The sequence below is a fragment of the Maniola hyperantus genome, chromosome 3 (assembly GCF_902806685.2).
Source record: "Maniola hyperantus chromosome 3, iAphHyp1.2, whole genome shotgun sequence".
Taxonomy (NCBI): Eukaryota; Metazoa; Arthropoda; class Insecta; order Lepidoptera; family Nymphalidae; genus Maniola; species Maniola hyperantus.
This window is the reverse complement of record NC_048538.1, coordinates 2,138,959-2,161,205: the sequence shown is the minus strand read 5'-3', so window position 1 is coordinate 2,161,205 and position 22,247 is coordinate 2,138,959. Positions and strand designations below refer to the sequence as shown.

At 42.2% G+C, this 22,247-nt stretch overlaps 1 protein-coding gene across 4 annotated transcripts in view; it reads left to right on the top strand.

The window, feature by feature from the left end:
* osp (myosin phosphatase Rho interacting protein outspread) overlaps positions 1–22,247 on the top strand; it is a 398,510-nt gene that overhangs the window by 360,159 nt on the left and 16,104 nt on the right. For all 4 annotated transcript variants that reach the window (XM_069509693.1, XM_069509692.1, XM_034984797.2 and 1 more), the window contains 5 exons: positions 15,883–16,011; positions 16,388–16,545; positions 17,013–17,360; positions 17,436–20,981; positions 21,062–21,231. In XM_069509693.1, the coding sequence (XP_069365794.1) occupies positions 15,883–16,011; positions 16,388–16,545; positions 17,013–17,360; positions 17,436–20,981; positions 21,062–21,231 (4,351 nt within the window). The remainder of the gene's footprint in view (positions 1–15,882; positions 16,012–16,387; positions 16,546–17,012; positions 17,361–17,435; positions 20,982–21,061; positions 21,232–22,247) is intronic.

Here is a 22,247-nt window from a genome sequence, read left to right as displayed (position 1 = left end):
GCCTAGAAGGAGATTACGATCAGTGCATGAATTTTGAATATCAGCTTGAAGTCGAGTTAGGCATGCTTCGAGTCTGATAGAATATTGTGTCACACTTTCGGACTGGCCCTGTTTACAGTTTTGGAGATCAAGTAGCAGATGGGACGAGTGTTTTTTCTCGCCAAACGTGCTTTTTAAATATGATTTTAATTCATCCCAATTATTGAAATTTTTAAGGCTGCAGGCTAATTGAGCTTTGCCCTCAAGTTGGGAGATTATATATTTACATAAGATATTTTGCTGGTCGGGAGCAGCTAAACTAATTGCGTTATCGCAGTTAGTTAGGAACGCGGCAAGAGTTTCCCGATTCCCATCATAAGACCTTACGAATTTAGTGAGTATAGAGAGAGTCACTTTTGCGTCCGAACTTTCTGACTTTAAACTCATTTTTGATTACTGAAACTGAGATATGGAGAGAAAAAAAAAGGATTTAAATTTAAAATACAGTACGAAAATATACAATTTAGACAATTTACGCTTTTTATACAAAATTAATATAAACTACTTACAGGATAACGGCAAACATCACGATTTATTTTTCACAAAAAGGTTTTCACTTTGATGTCACTGCACTGAAAGTTAAATTAGGTCGATGCGTTTGCGACACGTGAAGGCTTTGAACTGTACGGAATGCGTCTCGTATTTCACGCGGCGACGATATCGAGTAGGTTTCTGAAGATATTGAAGAAATTGTATTTCGTAATTTTGAAGGCTTAAAATTTATTTCACTGATGTTTTTAAGTGAGTCCAGGATATTCGCGTTCTTCGTGTGAGATGCGGGCTCAGTCTGGCAGGCTGAGACTTATCGTCGATCTTGAGTAGAACCGGTGCTTAGTGGTTGTGATGCGGGCTCAACCCTGGGGGCGAGGCTTATCGTCGATCACGACTGCGATGACCTCAGGATTCTTTGGATGCTAAGGGTCCTCTTGCGTGAACCTTCTCAGCATCCCACTTCTGACACCAATTGTTAGGAGGTCCGCTTCGACAGTCTTTTGAAAAAAAAAACCACAAGAAATGTCCAACGAATTTAATTTGGAAATTCACACACACGGAACTTTTACTTCACGCGAATACAGTAGTTTCAGTGTTAACTATTCAATATGGAAATGTGGACTGCTTCGCCGCCTCGCGGGTTGTTCGCTTTATATAAATTGAAATGCTGAAGCAGCGAATTAGCACATGTTAAAATTATTAATTTATAACAGTATGACGTATCCTATATAACGGATCCGTTATGATTCGTAGTAACGTTACTCGAATTTGATTTACGTGGACAGGAATATTACGTTATTGGAAGGTACAGTTACCATGTCTTACAATTTTTATATTACTTTATTATAAACTAGGATAAAAATAATGACGTAAACTGAAAAAACTAATTAAATCTATCAAATAACAAAAAAGTTATATAAGCATTTAAATATTTCTGATTAGACAGAGATAGCGATATAGCATTTTGACGTCACACCTTACTATAATGCCATAGTAGCTTCGTGCGTTTTCATACAAATTTTTGTTTTGCGAGAAAGGGATAGAAGACCCTCCCACTTCAAAATTAAAATGCCTTGTAACTTTGTAAATCTTTGTTGGATTTTAATATTTTTTTCAGCGTACGTCATTATTTTTATCCTAGTTTATAATAAAGTAATAATATTTATTAAATTCAAAAGTAGGAAAATACCCAATTTCCGGGAGGTAAATAGGTATGTATTACAATACTAGATATATCCTAATATAGTCCGCGTGGATTTAGAATTTTAAAAATCCGGTGGGAACTCTTAAATTTTCTGGGATATAAAAAAAATGATTCGGACGAATTGAGAACCTACTAGATATATCCTAATATAGTCCGCGTGGATTTAGAATTTTAAAAATCCGGTGGGAACTCTTAAATTTTCTGGGATATAAAAAAAATGATTCGGACGAATTGAGAACCTCCTCCTTTTTTGAAGTCGAAGAGCTTGTATTATACATTATTACAATCTCAATTGTTATGATTGGCTAAATTATGAGTATTCTTGATGCAACGATTCATTTTAACCAACAGTGAGCAATTATCGCCCAAAATGTTATCCCAAGAAAACTCCTACCTCAGAAACCTTCTATATTTTATATTAAAGGAAACTGACTGACTGACGGAGTGACTGATCTATCAACGTACAGCTCAAACTACTGCATGGATCGGGCTGAAATTGAGCATGCAGATAGCTATTATGACGTAGCCAAGGATTTTTGAAAATTCAACCCCTAAGGTGGTAAAATAGGGGGTTTGACATTGTAGTTCAACCAGATGAAATCGCGGATATAAGCTGTGAGTTTAGATACGATGCAGAGAGAGATCGGTTGAAGGTGATTCGTCACACTGTATCTGTCACTCGGTACACGGTAGATCCCGTGGTTTCGCAACTTTATCCTTCCTTGGTTTATTATCAGATGGCAACCCTATAAAAACCAATCATACCGTAAAAATTACCAATACCGTTTCCAATACGATCGATAAATATTATATTCATTGCATGTTGCATATTACACTTGTTAGCAATAACTGTACCCTGTACGCAATGGACGCGTTTGCATAATTATTATACCCGATTAATCGATTGCAATTCATAATTCTGATACAACAGGTATGCTCTATCCTGTTCTAGCTTATTAGATGTTGTATGTTCCATCTCTTTCACGCCTAGTGCGGGACTAGCTAGGCTACAAATCGTGGTCGGTGACAACAAGTTAGGTTCTAATTAGAAACCGTTAGCGGTTACTAGTTGTATGGGCGACAGTGCGAGATACGGGTTAATACTAACTGACTATCAAGTATGTGCTGGCCATATTCAACGATTTCCGCATCAGCATTATAAATAATTGACACGGCATACAAAATTAAATGGATATCTGCGAAACGTACTTTCACCTAGCGTTTAATACCTGGATACTATATAGAATGTGTTGCTATCCGACTACGGCAAAGCCAAAAGGAAGGGCAGTATGATTTTGGCAGTATATGTTTGTATCATTGTAGCGACTAAACTACTGGGCTACTAACTTTTGTACAAACAAAATCGCTCTGGCGATCTTAAATTTCGAAATAAAAACACCGCCTGAACATGAAAAGCAAGTAGGTATAGTTCGTGACAGGTCGATATGGCAATCGGGGGAGGTGGGGGGACGGCCCGCACACCCGCACGTCACCCGCACGTCACCCGCGCTATCCCGCACCGGGTTAGTGTGGGGGTCTGTGCCGGTGTTTTTTTAAATAGAGATAGCGAGCAAACGAGCAGGCGGGTCACCTGATGTTAAGTGATTACCGCCGCCCATGAACAATTGCAGCACCAGAGGAACCGCCGATGCGTTGCCGGCCTTTTAGGAATTTGTTGGTCCGCCCCTTGAATAACCCCATGTTGTAATTCAAAGGGAACACTGCCGAAGGGAGTTGATTCCACAGTTTGCATGTGCGTGGAAAAAAGGATCTGGTACAACGGGTGGTCGAAGTGCTCCAGAAACCCAGGTGGTGAGGGTAAAAAGGGAGGGTGGCGGGGCGTCCCCACCCCGATTGTCATGTCGACCTGACGCGAACTATGTCTCGTTGAGCACTCTTACCTCCTGAAGTAATAATAATAAATAAATAATCTTTATTTCACAGACATCAAGGCCCACAATGGGGCCGATTCTCTTGTACACAATCTCTAAACTAAACTGAATTAACAGGTCTAAATCTAGTGCTATCCCTTTCCGCAAGCAACATTATGAAAAGGATATCAATAGATTTAGACGTGCCATTTTAGTTTAGTTTAGAGATTGTGTACAACGGAATTAGCCACAATATTATGTTAGTAACCATCTTAATCTATGTTAGTAGCTATATTATAATATAATGTATGTTAGTAAGAAACTTATTCTATGTTAGTTAATATAATTAATATACTTATTAACTAATGCAGACATCCAGTGCGCCTTGAGAGCGCTGTCCTGTCTGTCTGCTATCACCTTCAGGATAATGTTAGGACTTCTCTCCAACCTACTTTTCATTGAGGCGATCCTTTTCCGTATGATTGCGAAGAAGCGGTCTACACAGTTATCCGCAAACATACCGGACGCGCTACAGTACCGAGGCAGTCCCAACATTATTCTGAAGATGTTATTATACTGGACTCGGAGGGCGTTTATAGATTTTTGGGTATAGTCAACCCACAGACTGCACGTGTAGAAGCTCTGACAAAAGGACTTGAACAAAGTGACCTTAACTTCTTTTGTGCAACGAGCAAATCTGCGAGCTATCATATTCCCTCTAACCGCCAACGCCCTCCGTTCCCTATCAATGTCACAATTATCTTTCATGTCTTGCGTCAATGCTTCGTGCAATTCCGGGAAGCCGCGAGCGGAGTTAACGAAGAGTGGAGGAGGTTTTTTAGTCCGTAGGCCACTGCGCAACATCTGCAGTGGAGTCGGGCATGCACAGTGCAATCCATGAGGGTTTTCCTCCTCCAAGGAAAAAAATAAATAAAAAAAAACCTCCTACCTGTAGTTCGTACTAGTGTATCTCCCTAAACCACGGTTACAGAAACTTGATCGTCTTACTAAGTTACTACATAGTCAGTTCAACAGAAGTTAGGCAACATTGTCGTGCGATATTGTCAAAATTAATAGGCTCGAGCTCCAATTTAATTTAATTTGACAACGTACAACAAAATAATATGATAATCATAAATTTGTGGAGCGATAAACAATTGTTCAGTGCAATATCAGAGTTTAGATTTGGTCATAGACTCCGTAATCTGATCGAAAGTGTCTTAGCCAATAGTCCAAGTCACTCTAGATCATTTCTTGCTTATCATTTACTTGTCACTGATTCTATGAGGAGGTTTCCAGGCAACGTTCGAGAAAATTTTCATAGATGGCGCTAAATATTACAAACACTAAACATGAAAAATAATACCTATATCTATATGATCTTAAATTTGACTATTTTTTACATTTTACAAAAATAGTAAGTAAAGTAAAGAATGATGATTAATAAAATACGACTGGTTCATTCTATTTTATTTTTATTTTTATTTTAAGTTTTGAGTTTCGTTTAATTTTGTATTCCATTGCAAATTGCAATCGCAATTGCAAATCAATGATTATTGAATAAGACGGATTCATTTAATTTTGTTGTTTTTTATTAGAATTTAAGAAGATTTAAAGGTAAATGATATAGGTATGAAGTGATATACCTACTAAGACTTAAAAAAATAAAGTTTTCCAGCTTTTTTACCCAAATGTCCGGCTAAACTGGCTGGTCTGTCCGGCTTTTCGTTTTAAAGATCTGGCAACCCTAGTCGTGTGTATAATTCGCAACACTTGGATCGCTAATTGATCGCCGCTCGCCCTTGATCACAGTTTATACTTAGGTACACAATATACTATACAGCCTTCTACTGTTGTGCCTTCAGTACCTTGTTGTTTATAGCCCGCGTTAACAGGCGATAAATTATTTTAGCCAACTGCACTTAATAGTACCTACTTATCTATACTTATAATAAATTGGTTTTTTTTTTGTGTCGTCAACCGCTTACAAAGTTAACACATGATTTTTATCTCTGCATCCCGCGCTTATAAATTGCAATCTTTGTAATGCTGCGCATTATATCTGTAACTAGCTAATGCCCGCAACTTCGTCCGCGTGGAATTAATTTTTTTTAAATCCCGTGGGAATTCTTTGATTTTCCGGGATAAAAAGTAGCCTATGTCACTCTCCAGGTATTTATCTATACCCATGCAAAAATCACGTCAATCCGTTGCACCGTTGTAACGTGATTGAAGGACAAACCAACAAACCAACAAACAAACACACTTTCGATTGGTACTAGTTGTACTGGACGAAGGGTACTGATCGTACTAATTAGATGATGCCCGCGACTTTCTTGAGGTCATCATCATCATGATCAACCCATTACCGCCTCACTACAGAGCACGGGTCTCCTCTCAGAGAGAAGGGTTTTGGTCCTAGTCCACCACGCTGGCCATGTGCGAATTGGTAGTTGTTCAGGTAGATTAAGATTTTTAAAAAATCCCGTGGGAACTCTTTAATTTTTCGGGACATTAGTTAAAACCTTCCTGGCGCAGTGGTAAGCGCTGTGGTCTCATTAGTGGGAGGTCCCGGGCGGCAGGGGTTTGGAATATAATTTCTAAATTTCTGGTCTGTGTGGTGGGAGGCTTCGGCCGTGGCTGGTTACCACGCTACCGTACCGTGTAGAAACCAAAGAGGTACCTATGGGTTTAATGATAATTGCCATACTCTTTCCATGTTAGCCCGCTTCCATCTTAGACTGCATCATCACTTACCACCAGGTGAGATTGCAGACAAGGGCTACCTTGTACCTGCCTAAAAAAAGGTAGCAGAGATACTAAACACGATTTTGTATTTATAATATTAGTACTTATGGATAATAAAGTAGGTAATTATAGTAATAGAATAGTAGGGATAAGTTCAAGAATTTGACTATACAAGTTCTCTATCATGTTTCACAACATTAACATTAATGTTATCTAAGTTAACGTTTATATGAATTATGGCGATTACGATTGCACGTTGTCGATTGCGATTGAAACTTGTAACGGCATTGACTCAATATTCAATGTGATATTGGCACAGCTTAGCAATCATACAGTTCGGAAACATTCCAACATCCTGAGCAAGTAAGGTAAGTAACAAACTTAGGAATTTTGAACGCTTCAATGTGTTGAGGTAAAGTGTCATCTGCCCGGACACTATGCTGAAGAAGATTTGCCTCCTCATTTCTAATTCGAACCGCTAAGATTTGGAACACCCTTCCAGCATCAGTTTACCCCTCCAATTATAATATGGGTACCTTCAAGTCAAGAGTGAATAGGCATCTTCTAGGCAAGCGCGCTCCATCTTAGGCTGCATCATCACTTGCCACCAGGTCTGATTGCAGCCAAGCTCTAGTCTTTAAATTAAAAAAAGTAGGTTTATTCTGGGTTTGGTTTTCCGTTCTTGGAATTTGTTGCTATCTTATGCTGACATCATAATCATATTTTCACACATTCCAAAATCGCTTGTATATATCTTTTTTGTATGAAACCTCAACAGTTTAGCTAATTTTTTTTTTTAAATATGGTAAACATAACGTAAAATAGATAGATACTAAATACGCACAATATTTAAATAAATAAAATATTTTTATCTTTCAATATGCCAAATTTTGCAAATTGCCTAATACGCAATGATGGAAATTGTTTATTACATCACAATCAGACAATTTTAGTCGCAAAAGTTTGTCTCGTTTTTTCTTTAAGTAAAATCTGAGCAAAACCAAAGTGTAAACTATAGATCTCAGCCTTACATTTTATCCTCAGATACGTTTCTGTATTGTACTTACTGTACCGATTGCTAGGCTCCGTTCTCGGTATGAATGATGGCCGAATTCCGATACGGTGTTTAGCGATTGTTGATGTTTGATTTGTGTAACCGACTTTATAATAAATGATTTATGAAATGTTCCGCAATCATTATAGTTTTGCTTGCTATTGGACGCTGATTTTTGCGCTAGATTTAATATAGCTAATCGATTTTTCTTGAATATAAACTACAATATTTGATCACCATTAGTCTATGGAGATGCCTGCTACATTAACGCTTGGATTTAATTTCTTCAAAATCCCGTTGAAATTCTTTTATTTTCCGCGATAAAAAACTAAGTCACACCCTATCCTCTGTCCTCATAATATCTCTGTACCGAATTGCGTCAAAATCTGAAGGCGATAGACAGACAAACTTGGGTGTTCGTAATAATATTAGTTTAAAGTATTTTTGTAGAAAATAGCTACTTTTTATTTTGGATAAGTCAAAGAGTTTTTAAAGACCCTATTTTCACCATTGTTCGTCTTTTGCTTTATGGTATGACATATTTAAATAAGAAACAATAAGAAATACCTACATATGCTATTATATGACTGAGGATACCCGAAAGAAACATAAACTGATTAAAAAAAAGTTATATTTAGGTACACCAACCATACAAGTATAATTATAACGTATTATATTTAATAATATAATTTCGTCAGTTTTTTGTTAAAACCTGTTGCTATATTTAAACTTCCTGTTTTCTTAATTATCTACTTTACTTGGATCTTATGCAAAATGCGAAGAAGTAAAATATAAATGTAGGTACACAATAATAATTATAAGTCGTTTATCCTTAATCTTTTTCGCAATTTAATTGAATCTTCATTTTAGCTCAGACAATTTTCAGAACCAAGCAATTTTGATAATTTGATAGGTGATTCTAATAACATTTTGTTTTGTTTCCCTTTCACGGCCCATCCGTTTAACCGAGTTAGACGTAATTTGGTACAGAGATTGCCTTCTCCCGGGCAGTACTATTATATATTCTGTGCCCCGGGGATAGACATATAGGTTACTTCTCATCCCGGAAAATCAAAGAATTCCCGGGGTTTTAATAAACCATAGCTTGCATCCCGGGGACTAATAGCATTGGTTGCTTTCGATCCCGTGAAGTAAAAATAATAATATATTCAATCGGCCTGCGTAGCCCTTGTAAAATATAATAGAACCGTGTCGCGGTGTCATATAATATGTCACTCAGGGAAGATTTAGCGGTGGGTGAAAAAGTGCCTCGACTAATACATATGAATGAAGGCAAATACCCGGCCGCGATGTAAATCATGAGACACCCACCACGGCGCATTGTGTGTAGGCTCAGAGCCAGTGGCGGGAGGCCCAGTAGGCCCAGGCCTAGGGCGGCCAGATATTAGGGGCGGCCACTCGTGACAAAAAATCACTGATGTTGTGATAAAAGCTGTCAATAAATTCATTATGTAGTCTATAAAACTCTGATGAGTGCTGAGAAAGGGGCTGCTGGTTACCTGGAGCCTAGGGCAGCCAAGACTGCAAACCCGCCACTGCTCAGAGCTGGTGAACTATTCTTTCAAACTTATGTACCTTTACCTTTTTATGTAGTAAAAACGATTAAGTGCGAGTCGAACTCGCACAAGAAGGGTACCGGACCGAACCGAACCATTGAACAAGAAATAACACTTTTTAATTTTATTAATTTTCATGGTAGTTAGTTGCAAAATTAGAGATTCGAGCCATGTAGACGAAGTCGCGGGCGTAAGCTAGTTTTCCAATAAGTAGCTTATGCCGGCGACTGCGTCCGCATGGACTACATCAAACTCCTATTTTACACCCTTAAGGGTTGAATTTACAAAAATCCTTTCTTAGACGATCTCTGCATCATAATTGCTATCTGTGTGTCAAATTTCAGCCCGATCCGTCCGTCGTTTGAGCAGTGCGTTGATAAATCAGTCGGTCAGTCAGTCAAGTCATATTTAGACTATTAGTTTATTTGTGTGCTCATTTACACTTCACCGGTATACACCCATGGAAAAAATAGTCCACTAGCTCTCAGCCTAATAGCTGAAGGTGCTAGAAGGCCGCGGCCTGACCGGGCGCACGGGGATTGATGGGGAACATATTTCCCACAGCTGGGCAGCTGGCTGTGGGCTCGGTTACAGTGATTTATGCGCAAGGGAATTAACAATAGGTACAGTTGTTATGTACGTAGCTGTTGTCCTAAAAGTACGGCAATTACAACTTTTGCGATTTTTAATTAAAGTTTGTTCACCAATATAGTGTCGCCACCCAACTTGTGTTTATTCTTTATATTCGTACTAGCTTATGCTCGCGACTTCGTCCGCGTGGACTACATAAATTTCAACTCCCTATTTCTCCCCCTTAGGGGGTTGTATTTTCAAAAATCCTTTCTTAGCGAATGCCTAAGCCTACGGCATAATAGCTATCTGCATGCCAAATTTCAGCCCGATCCGTCCAGTAGTTTGAGCTGTGCGTCAAAAGGAATTTGCATCTGTTTCGGAATGCCGGGTGATAATATTGAGGTCTCAAACCTTACCTTGATTCTTGGATTCCGGGGATATCTCTGCTAAGGAGGAACCAGGAATGATTATGTCGGGAATCAGGATCCAAACTGAGGTAGAACCATAAAAGTTCCACTCAACCCAACGAGATATATTTTGTTATCAAACCACTTTATGTACCTAGCTTTTTGCTCCATTAGAAAAGTTGGTAGCTAGTCTAACACGGTTTTTACAATCATAATATAGGATAGGAGTCATCGAACTCCCATCGTTAGTCATACTATATGAATTATGGACTCGCCCAGCCGATGGGGCTTTCGCCGAAACGTCAGGGATTCGTCAGCATTTTTTGCACATACTCTCGTATGAGTAGGTACAGTATAACAATCATACAGCCGGTCTTTTAAATGCGAACATCTAAAATTTCAAATTTATATCGTTGATATTTGGCACTATATTAGCATCATAGCTACGAACTTTGCAGATTGGGTCGTTTTGTAGTCAGTGTAATAGCTCTTAATAAAGCTGATAAATTAAAAACATGCGAGAATTATTCCTGCACTCGCACGCACAAATTAGGCAAATTATTACAGTACGCGGCCGAAAGTAATATACATCGACCTTTAGAAGGAGATAGTAGATTTGTAGAGCACACTCTCTATGTCGTTGAAACCGACAAAACGTCATATAGGTATGAGTGACAGAGGCAACGCTCTACAAAGCCGAAATGTCATTTTAAAGGCCGACGTACATTACTTTCGGCCGCGTAGAGTGCATTGTTTGCTGCGGAATTCTCTATAGCACATTCGTGCTCGTGAACTGTACAGTGGCAATTTCAGGTAGGTTCATGCAAGTCCCTACTGTATAATTGTTAAGCTGTGACCCATGGGACGTACATGTCACGTTTCTGCGAACCGATTAGCCGTGGCAAATTACATAATGGCTTCGAGCCTTCTAGAACTGGGTTGTAATCAAAGGTGCCTGTTAATTATCATTTCAGGGGGTCACTAATGGAAAAGGCCCATTAATAAGATATTAAAAGTTAGATTGAAATATAGCTAAGCGATAAAGCTTAGATCATACATTACTGTACGCGACAGAAAGTAATGTACATCGGCCTTTATAATGACATTTCGGCTTTGTAGAGCGTTGTCTCTGTCACTCATACCTATATGGCGTTTTGTCGGTCTCAACGACATATACAATGCTCTACAAATCTGCTATCTCCTTCGAAAGCTCGATGTAAGTACATTATTTTCTGCCGGGTACTGTACGCTCATTTTTGGATAATCGTGTAAAAACGTCCGTTACTAAACATATAGAAACACGGTATCGCGAAGTCTAGTGATTTGTTAGGTACCTTGTCTGTCTGCTCCTCAGTCTACGGTAAAGGGGGATAGATAGGAACATACTCGCGCATTAGTCGACAAAGCGCGCGAACGTGTTGACGCCATTCGATTTATATGGCGTGCGGAGGCCGTGTCCATCGTTTAGTTAGGAAATGAGGGCAATCTAGGTATATCTATGGACCACTGTATAAAGAGAGATACAGTAGTCCGAGGCTTTTGATCTCGTGGTATATGACGTTGAAGACCACGACGACCTTTCAACATAGGACCCTAACTACGTAAGCCAGTTCGGGTCGCTCCTTCGTCCGGTACTTACCGCACGATTGCTCTGTGTAGACGGCTTCGTCGAACCTCTGTAATATCATATCCTTATATTATGATACTCTGTGGTTATACCACGTCGTTAGTTAGTCGCACTCTTTGGCTTAGAGGACTGTTGTCTCCACCATCACCATACCATTAGATGAGATAGCAGTCAAGTGCTAATCTATCAAGTTATTATCGTATTAAAAACCGGTCAAGTGCGAGTTGGACTTGCACACGAAGGGTTCCGTACCATCGTAAAAGAAATAATATTTTTTGTGATGTAACTTCCAATTAGTGTTCCAATAAGTGTTTCTATAAACAATGTAAATTGTTTATAGAAGCACTATTATTATATATTAAGAAGTAGACGGAATGACACACTTTTTAAACCTTCGTGGTTTTTTGCTGTGTCTAAATTGGATTTATTAAACTTTCTTTATGTTGGTTAATAAAAAAAAAAACTTAGGGTTTCGGATTTTTTCCTGTGCTATAAGACATTGTTACCTCTGCCTTTCATGATTCTAAGTCAACGAGAAGTAGGTACCCTATAGGTTTTGATTCCCTTGACGGGTCTTGACAGACAGACAGACAGACGACAAAGTGATCCCTATAAGGGTTCCTTTTTTCCTTTCAAGGTACGGAATCCTAAAAATTGTACAGCGAGCGGCGATCGTGTTGTTCGTTAAGTTAGGAAATGGGGGCAATTTAGTTACTACCATATCTGCGGCATATATCTATTTTCTAGAAATTCAACGCAACTATATCAAGATAAACTTACTGAACTGGTCCCCGCGATATGTCTGCTGTGTTTAATGCTCGGAAGCTAATCGATTGTAATTTAAATACTTACTTATAGCGTCTACGCTCGCTGGTGGAAAAGTATTAGGAAACTTGCTGATGCCCGCGACTTCGTCCGCATAGAATTTGATTTTTTTTAAATCCCGTGAGAACTCTTTGATTTTCCGAAAAAAAAAGTAGCCTATGTCTCTCTCGAGGTCTTTATCTATATACCCATGCAATAAATCACGTCAATCCGTTGCGCCGTTGCGGCGTGACGGACGTGTACAATTATGGTACGATTACACCTACCGAGTAGTTAAGCGAGACAGTAAAATGACACTCGGCCGAGACAGTGTTGTTGCTAAGAAATTGGCGAAATTGCATTCGTTAAAGTGTTACCAACCGAGTACTCGGCCGAGGACACTGACTCGCCACTGTACTCGTTAGGTGTAATCGTACCATTAACGAGTGCAATTTCGCCGCAATTTCTCAGCCACAGCACTGTCTCGGCCGAGTGACAGTTTACTGTCTCGCTTCACTACTCGGTAGGTGTAATCTGCCCATTAGAGATTAATGCATTAGGATAACTTTCTAAATCATAATGCATCTTAATTTAAAGTAATGTTTTTGAAAAGAAAAAATGTGCTCACCAGTAATATCCCCTTTTTACGCAGTTTATGCCTGGACATTATCCAGAGTTGACTATTAAGGAATGTGTTTAGCCTTAAGTTTTCCTACTGTAATTTTTATTTTATTTTGTAAACCAAATTTTATGAAAAACGCACACAGGCACGGCAAAATGTTTTTTTTTTTTATAATAATAATTCTACCTGCTTCATTCTAGTTACTAGGTATACTTACCTACTCTAGAGATCGTAGATTGTGTGTTTCCTTGTTTCATATTGAATTGTCACCATCATCATCATCATCATCATCATCATCATCATGATCAACCCATCGCCAGGTCACTACAGAGCACGGGTCTCGCACGCTGGCCATGTGCGGATTGGTAGACTTCAGACACCTTTGAGAACATTATGGAGAACTCTCAGGCATGCAGGTTTCCTCACGATGTTTTCCTTCAACGTTAAAGCAAGTGATATTTAATTACTTAAAACGCACATAACTCCGAAAGTTAGAGGTGCGTGCCCGGGATCGAGCCCCCGACTTCCGATTAGAAGGCGGACGTCCTAACCACTAGGCCATCACAGCTTATATTGAATTCTGCGTCCGCTAAAATCTGGATTACAATAATTCATGTAGTTATGGGATCGCGTGTGCCGCCGCCGCGGTGGCAGGTGAAATGTTTCGCCGGAGCACCTCACAGTTTAAACAATTTCGCATAATGACAGGTTCATTTATATTGTTTGATCGCCGGAGCGGAGACCTGCTCCGATAGCCCATCGTAAAGGACTCTACACAATGCTTGGGGAAAATCACGATGGGTTCCCAACGAGTCACACCCAATCGTGTAACAGTTACTCGTTGGGAATCTATCGATTTTTCGATCGAGTCACACCCACGGTAAACTGTTACTCGATGGGAAAAATAATCGATGAGTTCCCACTTCCCAACGAGTCACTGTGTGACACGATTGGGTGATGATGATAGAAAAATTATTATTAATCAATTAAGATGATCACTACCCATGGTTTAAATGCGAAATTGTGTTTGTTTGGTGGTTTATCGGTTCAAGTTAAGAAACTAATTAGGTACCTACCGACTGCTACAATTTGTTTCTAATTTTTCTATGCAGAGGTATATCACATTTTTTTTAAAGATTTTTTCAGGGTAAGTACCTCATAAATATGAAAATTCGAGTCTAAAAAAATGCTTTACCTCCTTGGATCATAACATCATGTCAAATATTTGAATTTCACTGCATCTCCAACACAATTTAGAGTGAGCTCCAAAGCATTGAAAAAATCTATTGCCACAGATAAAATAGGTAATAAGGTAACCATTGTCTAAAATCTGCTGCGATAAATTACATAAAGTAGATGTATGTACATAAGTCCCGCAAATTGCTATTGCGCTGGAACCATGTCAATGACGTCATTTTGACGTCAGCCGAAATAAAAATATACCATCAGCTCGAAACTTTAGTCTAGTGCTGACGTCACTAAAATGGCGGCCACGCATTAGTAATTTGCGGGACTTATGTTTAATTGATTTAATATAATAAACCGATAAGTCTGTCCGGTTCCTAACTTGTAAATGATCGTATAAAAGGGCGCATATTTTAGCATTTTTCTCTTGTTTAGCGACCTTGGCACGCGATCTGGTCGTTGGGACTCCAATTATCTCGACCCGTTGCCCGCGGCTCGGCCCAACCCCCGCGTAATGTCAACCGTCCTACCACTCGAACCTTGTTAAATAGAAATAGACTATATTATGTTTTAAATACGGATGTGACGCCAAGTATGGACGTAAGCCCCAGGCTATGCAGTTTTTTTTAAATCTGAATATATAAAAGCACAATACTAACCCTGATTTTTATTTTTAAAAATTTACATATGCCTCTGTGGTAATAGGTTAACTGTACTAAACAGCCCAATGAACAGTTCTTATCGTTTATTTTTAAATGGTTGTTACAGACGGACAGAGAAATAGACCGACAGACGGGTTAATCACTAGACGAAACTCGGAAACTATTAGGGTTCCTTGTTTATTACGGAAAAGCCTAAAAATCAGCAACGAAAGGCCAATATGCGGCCAGTCTATATAAATAAATAAACAAATTGATCGCTTCACGCAAAATGTCAGAAAGGAATCTTGGCGTATATTTTTTTCACTTCGTAGGTTTATTTACATTGAGTAGGTAGGTACCTCATATTTTCGTCGTAAAGCCTTAAATAAATAAATAAATTTAAAAAAATTCTTTATTAAGGCAACAGAGACCCATATTTTGTTAGTATAGACAGTGCTTAAAACTATGTTAGTATAATCATTTTATTATTATTTTATTTTTACAACAGCTATCATAATTATAGTAAATACAGTCACAGTAAGGGCGCAAACAACAAGATTTTGGGATCACGTTCAAGCCCTCGTCCGGTCAACACTCTGCGTATTTATTTAAAGTCATGTTCGTAAATCGTACTTGCAGTTGCCAATCTATAAAGCCTTCTGGCTATCGTGTAGATTGGGATTACCTACTCTAGACTTTTTGTTTACAAAAGGATACGCTGCGGGCTTTTGGTAATTGGCCCTTGGTATTTCCACAACCTGGTATCGAGTTACCTACTGCACAGGACGACTTATCGTCATCATATCGACCCATCGATGGCGCACTACTGGACTCGGATCTCCTCTCAGACTACCTGGCCAAGTTTGGTTCGGTAGACTTTATACACCGTTGAAGAACACTATTATCGATGATGGATTTAAGATACTCGCAAATAAGTGATTTGTCTAGTCTACAAGTGCCATCTATCTTATAAGTTATAGAAGAGTAAGTATCTACCTACCTCTCCTGTTTTAATGGTTTTTATTTATTTGTTTGCAGTGTACACCGACCAGCCAGTGTCGTCCGCGTCTCCACCGACTCGGGACAAGATCAACGGGGACGAGAAGGCGAGGTCGCGGCGCAGGGACACCTGGCCTGAACCAGCCACCACGCCGTCTACCGATGAAGGTGGGTCATGTTGGATTTTTTCTCCTCCCCTCCTCGACTTTTCATGAAAAACACCTTGGGTTGGGAAAAACACCAGCAGTACTTTCCCAAAGTACTGCTGCCATCATTATTGAGGGTATTTAGGGCCTCAGGGCGCATGGTAGCTGTGGACAGGTTAGTAAACCGGCGCTTGTTGCTCGGCATTATCAGCTCGTTTTACACCACCAAGAGGATACGTGTACGGTGGGCTTTGTTCTAGAAAAAGGTGGTAAATCCTACAGACGCGAGTGACATCAATCAATTCTATTGATTCAATCAATTTTAAACATCAGATCAATTTTTCTAACTTTTGTCTCTAATAATTTTTATATCTACTTTTTTTTCTTGCAACTTGCAGTGAATGTAGTCCGCTCACCGCTGCTACAGCAGCAGCATCAGCAGTACGACGAACAGCTGCGCGACATAGCGGCGTCTCTCACGCGGCCACGATCGCGCAGAGCCTTGCCGCCCACTCTTGAGCGACCCACCAGACTGCCGCCGCCTGACAGACTGCCGGTGAGTAGGAACAGGCAAATTTTTCCCAAGGTATTCCGTGGCCCTACCGCGGTTGTTTGACAGCTACAATGTCACGATCGCAATCATCTCTGATTGGTTTATGCTCGCTCACTATTGGCCACAATGCATTGTTGCAAGAAGAATCGCACAAATTCAGCCAATCAGAACAATTTGAGATTGTAATAATGATTGATGCAGGTTTTAGACAATCGCCCTACAGGTTTTACGCTGACTTGGTGTCAGAAATATTGTTAATGCGACTTTTGGTAAAGGTAAAGGAGTATTCAGGTTTCTTCACGATTAAATTCCATATTTTTACACCAAAAAGTGCAAATTGTAAGATCTAGATTCCATCAGATTCCATTCCGTCATCTCAACTGGATCTATTTAGGCACGTCTAAAAAACTATTACTTATTGTAAACTCACCACTTTTACCTTCGGAAATGACGTAAAATTGTGTTTGCAGGCAAGAGGTGCTCCGGATGGTGGACCGCCTCCCGAAGAAGGTATAACCAGTTCTGCTAGCGAAGGCAGCGAAACTACAGACGCAGTGGAAGCCACCGAAAACACCGAAGGCGGCAGAGTAGAACTACCCGCTGAGAGACTCCTTCACGCGAGAGCTGGATGGCTTCAGAGGCGAAGTCCTAGTGGTTGGTCGAGACACTGGTTTGTTCTTCGCGGGGCAGCTTTGTTGTACTTCAGGGATCCTCACGCGGAACATCGGGGACTGATGGATGGGGTGATAGACCTTAGTGGAATTTCGAGGGTCGTTGAATTGCCGGGCTCTGCTAATGGATATGCTTTTGAGACGGTGGTAAGTAGAATTCTTAGTAAAATTATTTTATTTGGTAATGTTATCACACTAAAACTATATTTTTGCTCCTTACAGACTTGGGATGGCAAACACATTGTCTTATCAGCCGTCACAGCTGGTATACGAGCCAACTGGGTATCAGCTATGCGAAGAACCGCTGGTTTACCTGACCCTGCTGCACTGTCTCTCATTTTGCGAGAAGATTCGGTTGATCAAGTATCGGAGTCGTCCACCTCACCGATCACACCTGTCACACCAAATACCACTAAATCAGGACCATTCTCGTCGGATGAAGAATATAGAACTGCATCTGAAGGTGGCCGCAGGGACAGTGCAGACTGGGGAGATGTGACTACCCAGCCTCCACCGTCTCCTATACTTAATCGTACTCCTATATCCAAAGTCAAGGAGAAGGTTCGGGCTAGAGCATGCCTTCAACCGCAGACTAAACCCGATTTAAAAGTCGATAAAGATGAAATCGACGCTACCAAAGAAAAAGAAAACCTCCCCCTAGACGAAGTCGATGAAAACGAGAAGCCAAATGAACCCAGAAAACGTAGCTATATTTCAACCATAGACAAACAAACGATCGAAATCGAAGACTTACGAAAGCAGCTTAAACTTGCATTGAACGATGTCAATGCAGCCGAATCCGAACTTGCGAGGCTACGTAAGTTAAAATCTGAAGCCGCGACAAGAGAAATGAAAATGGAAGAATTGGTGATAACTTTGCAGAAAAAAGAAGAGGAGCTGTCGATTAGAACGAAAGAAGCTGAAAACTTGGATGCAATAAAGCAACTTTATAATCAAGATAAAAACATGTGGGAATCTAAATTGACAGAGACCCAAAAATTTTTAAAAGAGTCGACCGAGCACTGTGAACTGCTGACTCGGCAGCTGACGACAGCACAGGAGGCGATTAAGCAACTGCAAAAGGAGTTGAGTGAACTAAATGAGAAACTACTGAGGAGTGTAAGAGAAAATGACAGCTTATACTCAAGAATAAGAGAACTCGAAAGCAAAGTCATCGCTGAATCACCGACCAGAGAAAAACGAAAAAGCATCGGATCACTCAGTGATCTCAGTAATATAAACCAAGACTTAAATATAGAGTCCTTAGAGAAAAATAGACTGATTGAAGAGTACGTAGAATTAAGAAGCAGATTTTTAAAGGCTATTCATGAAATTAAGGCTATGAAAAGAGAACTTCGAGAGTCGCACAACATGTACGACGAGCTCGAGGTCACCAACACTAAACTAAGAAACGAAATGAAACTAAGAGAACAATGCAGTAGCTCCGAAATAGACCTCATGGCGGCTCGTATTTTAGATTTAACTCAGAAACTAACCGCGTCGGACAAACAAGTACGAACGTTAAAGCATAAAATTCAAAAAACAGAATCCAGAGAAAAACGGCGCAGTTTGTCATTAAAAGGGAGGGAGTCATTTACGTTGGGCAAAGAAGTCGAAGAGAAATTGACAGAACTGGAAACTAAAATTACTCTTTTGGAAACGGGAGGGTCAGTGCCCATTATTAATTCTCCTTCTAAAAGTTCTTCGCCTGCCAAAGAAAAAGTATCCAAAACTGACAGTTCCCCAGACGATAAAAAAATGAAGAGGTTGGCCGCGAGGCTGAGGAGAAAATCTCTAGACAGCGCCACGAGTTCAGAGCCCATGAAAATGCTAGTCCGATTGAGTTCGCTCGAAACCAAAGTAGCTTCCGCTTTAGAAACCCGTCGGGATTTAACTATATCCTGCGAGTCATTGAGTTCAGCGACGAGGTCTAGCGAGAGCCCAACAAATAACGATAGTCCAGAGAGTTCCACGGTGGGCACGCAATCGCAGAGGCACCTCCTGGACAGACTTCAGAGCCTCGAGAATGTGGTGATCCACTCCAGAAATAAAGTGAATGAATGTTTGTGTCAGATGAGCGCAATGCGAGCGGCCAAGTCGAGACGGTCCCCGTCCCCGAGCGTGGAGAAGAAGTACAGCATCAAGGCGATGGAGAAATGTTTAATGGACGTGAGCAAAAGACTGCAAGAATGTTTCGACAAGTGCGTGATAGATCCCTCCGAGCGCAACACTAGCGGCGACGGAAGCGACGACGTCAACGACGGCGTCGCGCAGGTCGTGGTTCAGCTCGAGGAGCAGTTGCGGACCAAGCTGCTGGAGATCTCGCGCAGGAAGGCGGCGCTGTACGAGGCCGGCGAGCTCACGCAGCGCAAGAGCCTCGAGATCCTGGCTGAGAAGCTGGCCTACGAGGCCGTGCTCGTAGGCCGCATCCAGGAGGCGCTCGACTCCTCTGACGGGAGCAGGTTCTTCGCGAGGTTGGTCAAATCTGAAATCATCGAAACTAGTCAATTAATCGATAACCTCAAGTCTAAGATCAACGGCGACGGCAAGATGACGTCCATTACCAAGAGCTCGCTCGACTACCTCGCGCGGATCCTGTCGCGCAAGATCGACGCGTCGAGCGGCCGCGAGGCGGGTGCGCGGCGCGCCGAGGTCATCATCCAGAGCGCCGACCTAGAGGCGCTCAAGGCGTCGCAGCGCGAGGTCGGCGAGGCCGTCGAGCGCTACAAGCGCGAGAAGCTCGGCGAGCTGTGCGCCGCGCTGGCCGGCGAGACGAGCTACGCGGCCGACAGTGACACGGAGCGCGGCGGCGTGGAGGCGGCGCGCGTGCGCGGCGCGTGGGCGGCAGCACGCGACGCGCTGGGCGCCGAACTGGTGCAGGCCGAGGTGGCGCGTGCACTGGCTCGCGCCGCTCAGCTGTGCGAAGACAGCCTGGCCGACGCGCGCCGCAGCCGCCTGGCGCTCAGCGCACAGCACCGCGCCGACCTCGATCTGTGGTGGCAGGCGGCGCACGACCACCTGCGCTGCGAGATGGATGCCGCCGTGCGCGACATCGCGGCGCAGTGCCGCGCAGTGGGCGCGGGGGGCGCGGTGGGTGCGGGGGGCGGCGCCGCACTCGACAGTCGTGCGCTACTGGCGCAGCTGGGCGACGTGCTGGCACGCAAGGCGCTGGTGGACGCGCGCGTGGCCGTGCTAGAGGGCACGTGGCGCGCCTCGGACGACGCGCGTGGGCGTGCAGACGCGCTGGCGTCGCTGGAGACGGACCCCGCCAGCGAGGCGGAGTTCGTGTTCCTGTTCCAGCACTTCTCGAGCGAGTGCCGCGCGCTCTTCTCCGGTGACTGTTCCGGCAACAGTGACGACTCGATGAAGATCGGCGACAGCCTGGCGCGCGTGGAGGCGGCGGTGGCGGCGGCGCGCCGGCGCCTCGCACCCGACGAGGAGGCGCCGGAGGACGAGGTGCCGGGCGGCGAGCTGGCGGCACGGCTGGAAGCGCTGCGGCGGCGTGTGGAGGCACTAGCGTGCCCGCAGTGCGCACGCCTGCAGGACGCGTTGGAGCGGCTGACGGCGGAGCGCGCGCGCTCTGAGTGCGCGCTGACGCAGCAGGCAGCGGCGCTGGCGGCGGCGCGGCGCGCTCGCGCGCAGCTGCAGGCGCAGCACGAACGCGAACGCGTGGCGCTGCGCGAGCGCGCGCGCACGCTGCAGCGACGCCTCGCCGCACTCGACTCCGAGTACTCGGCACAACTGGACAGTCTCCGAGCCGCTTATCAGGTGAGTTCCTAACCCCTTGATCCTGGCACGTTTTCCCGTTCGTCGATGTTCGTTATTGTAATCGTTGTCCACTCCGGCAGAGCGCGGTGTCGGCGGACACGCACGGCGACAGCCTGCGCGCGCGCTACCAGCAGGAGATCGAGCAGCTGCGCGCGCTGTGCGAGAAGGGCCTGTTGGCGATGGAGAGCTCGCACCGCCGCATCGTGCGCGAGATGGAGGACAAGCACCGCGCCGAGCGAGACCAGCTCAGGTAAAATAAAAATAAAAAAAGATTCTTCCTCTGGGGTGGTGTTATGGCCAGGGGTTGACATGGTCCAATCGTTGGACCTATATTGGAACTTTTATATAGACTGTGATATACTTTTTGCCCGAGACATTTTTAATATTCAAAATAGATAACTAAAACTATTCGGCCTTCAACTTGAGCCCCCAACATCAAGGAAACCAATAAAATCACTAAGTAACGAAGGAAAAATAATAATCAGGCTGTGTGATGTTGTCGTTGGAGGTTCCGTAGAGTGGATAGATGTGTAAATCAAACACGTGTGAGCTGTTCTATGTCCCGTTTATTACTGCTACTCAATACTAATACATAACCCCACTACATCACCGGGGTGGTTTTGAAAAAAAAAATGTTGTAATACAATTTTTTTTTTTTTTTTGATAATATAAAAATTATTTAATATAAACTTGTTTGATTTCCTTATTACCTGACACATAGAAATAAGCTGTTCGAAACATTCACAATCTTATAGGTAAGTTACAATTTAAAATATAATGTACTTAGTAGGTACAATACGATGGTACATACATGTCATCGTAATGAAATATAAAACCATTAGGCACTTATGATACAATGTTAGGTAGTTACCTACCAGACTACAATAATAATATACTAATAATAACAAGCGTAGGTACCTCGCGTATTCATAAGTAAAGAAACATGAGCTAAACACTAATACTAGGTGACATATGGTTTTGTCCTATTTTTATGGACAGTCTCGACATTTTTACCGTTTTGCACTGTAACATTAGGTCCATCTTCACTTAACACTGTATAGGGTCCATCGTATAGCTTATCCAGTTTTTTACCTGTTTCATTTTTGATCAAGATTAAATCATCTTTCTGATACTGAATGGGATTACACTTTTTGTCCCATACATGTTTCCTTTTTAATTTGCTTAAAACTAAATTTTTATGCGCTTCCTTAGATGCTAACTGTAGCCTATACTTAAGCTCAAGTGCATAATTATCTTGGCTGTATA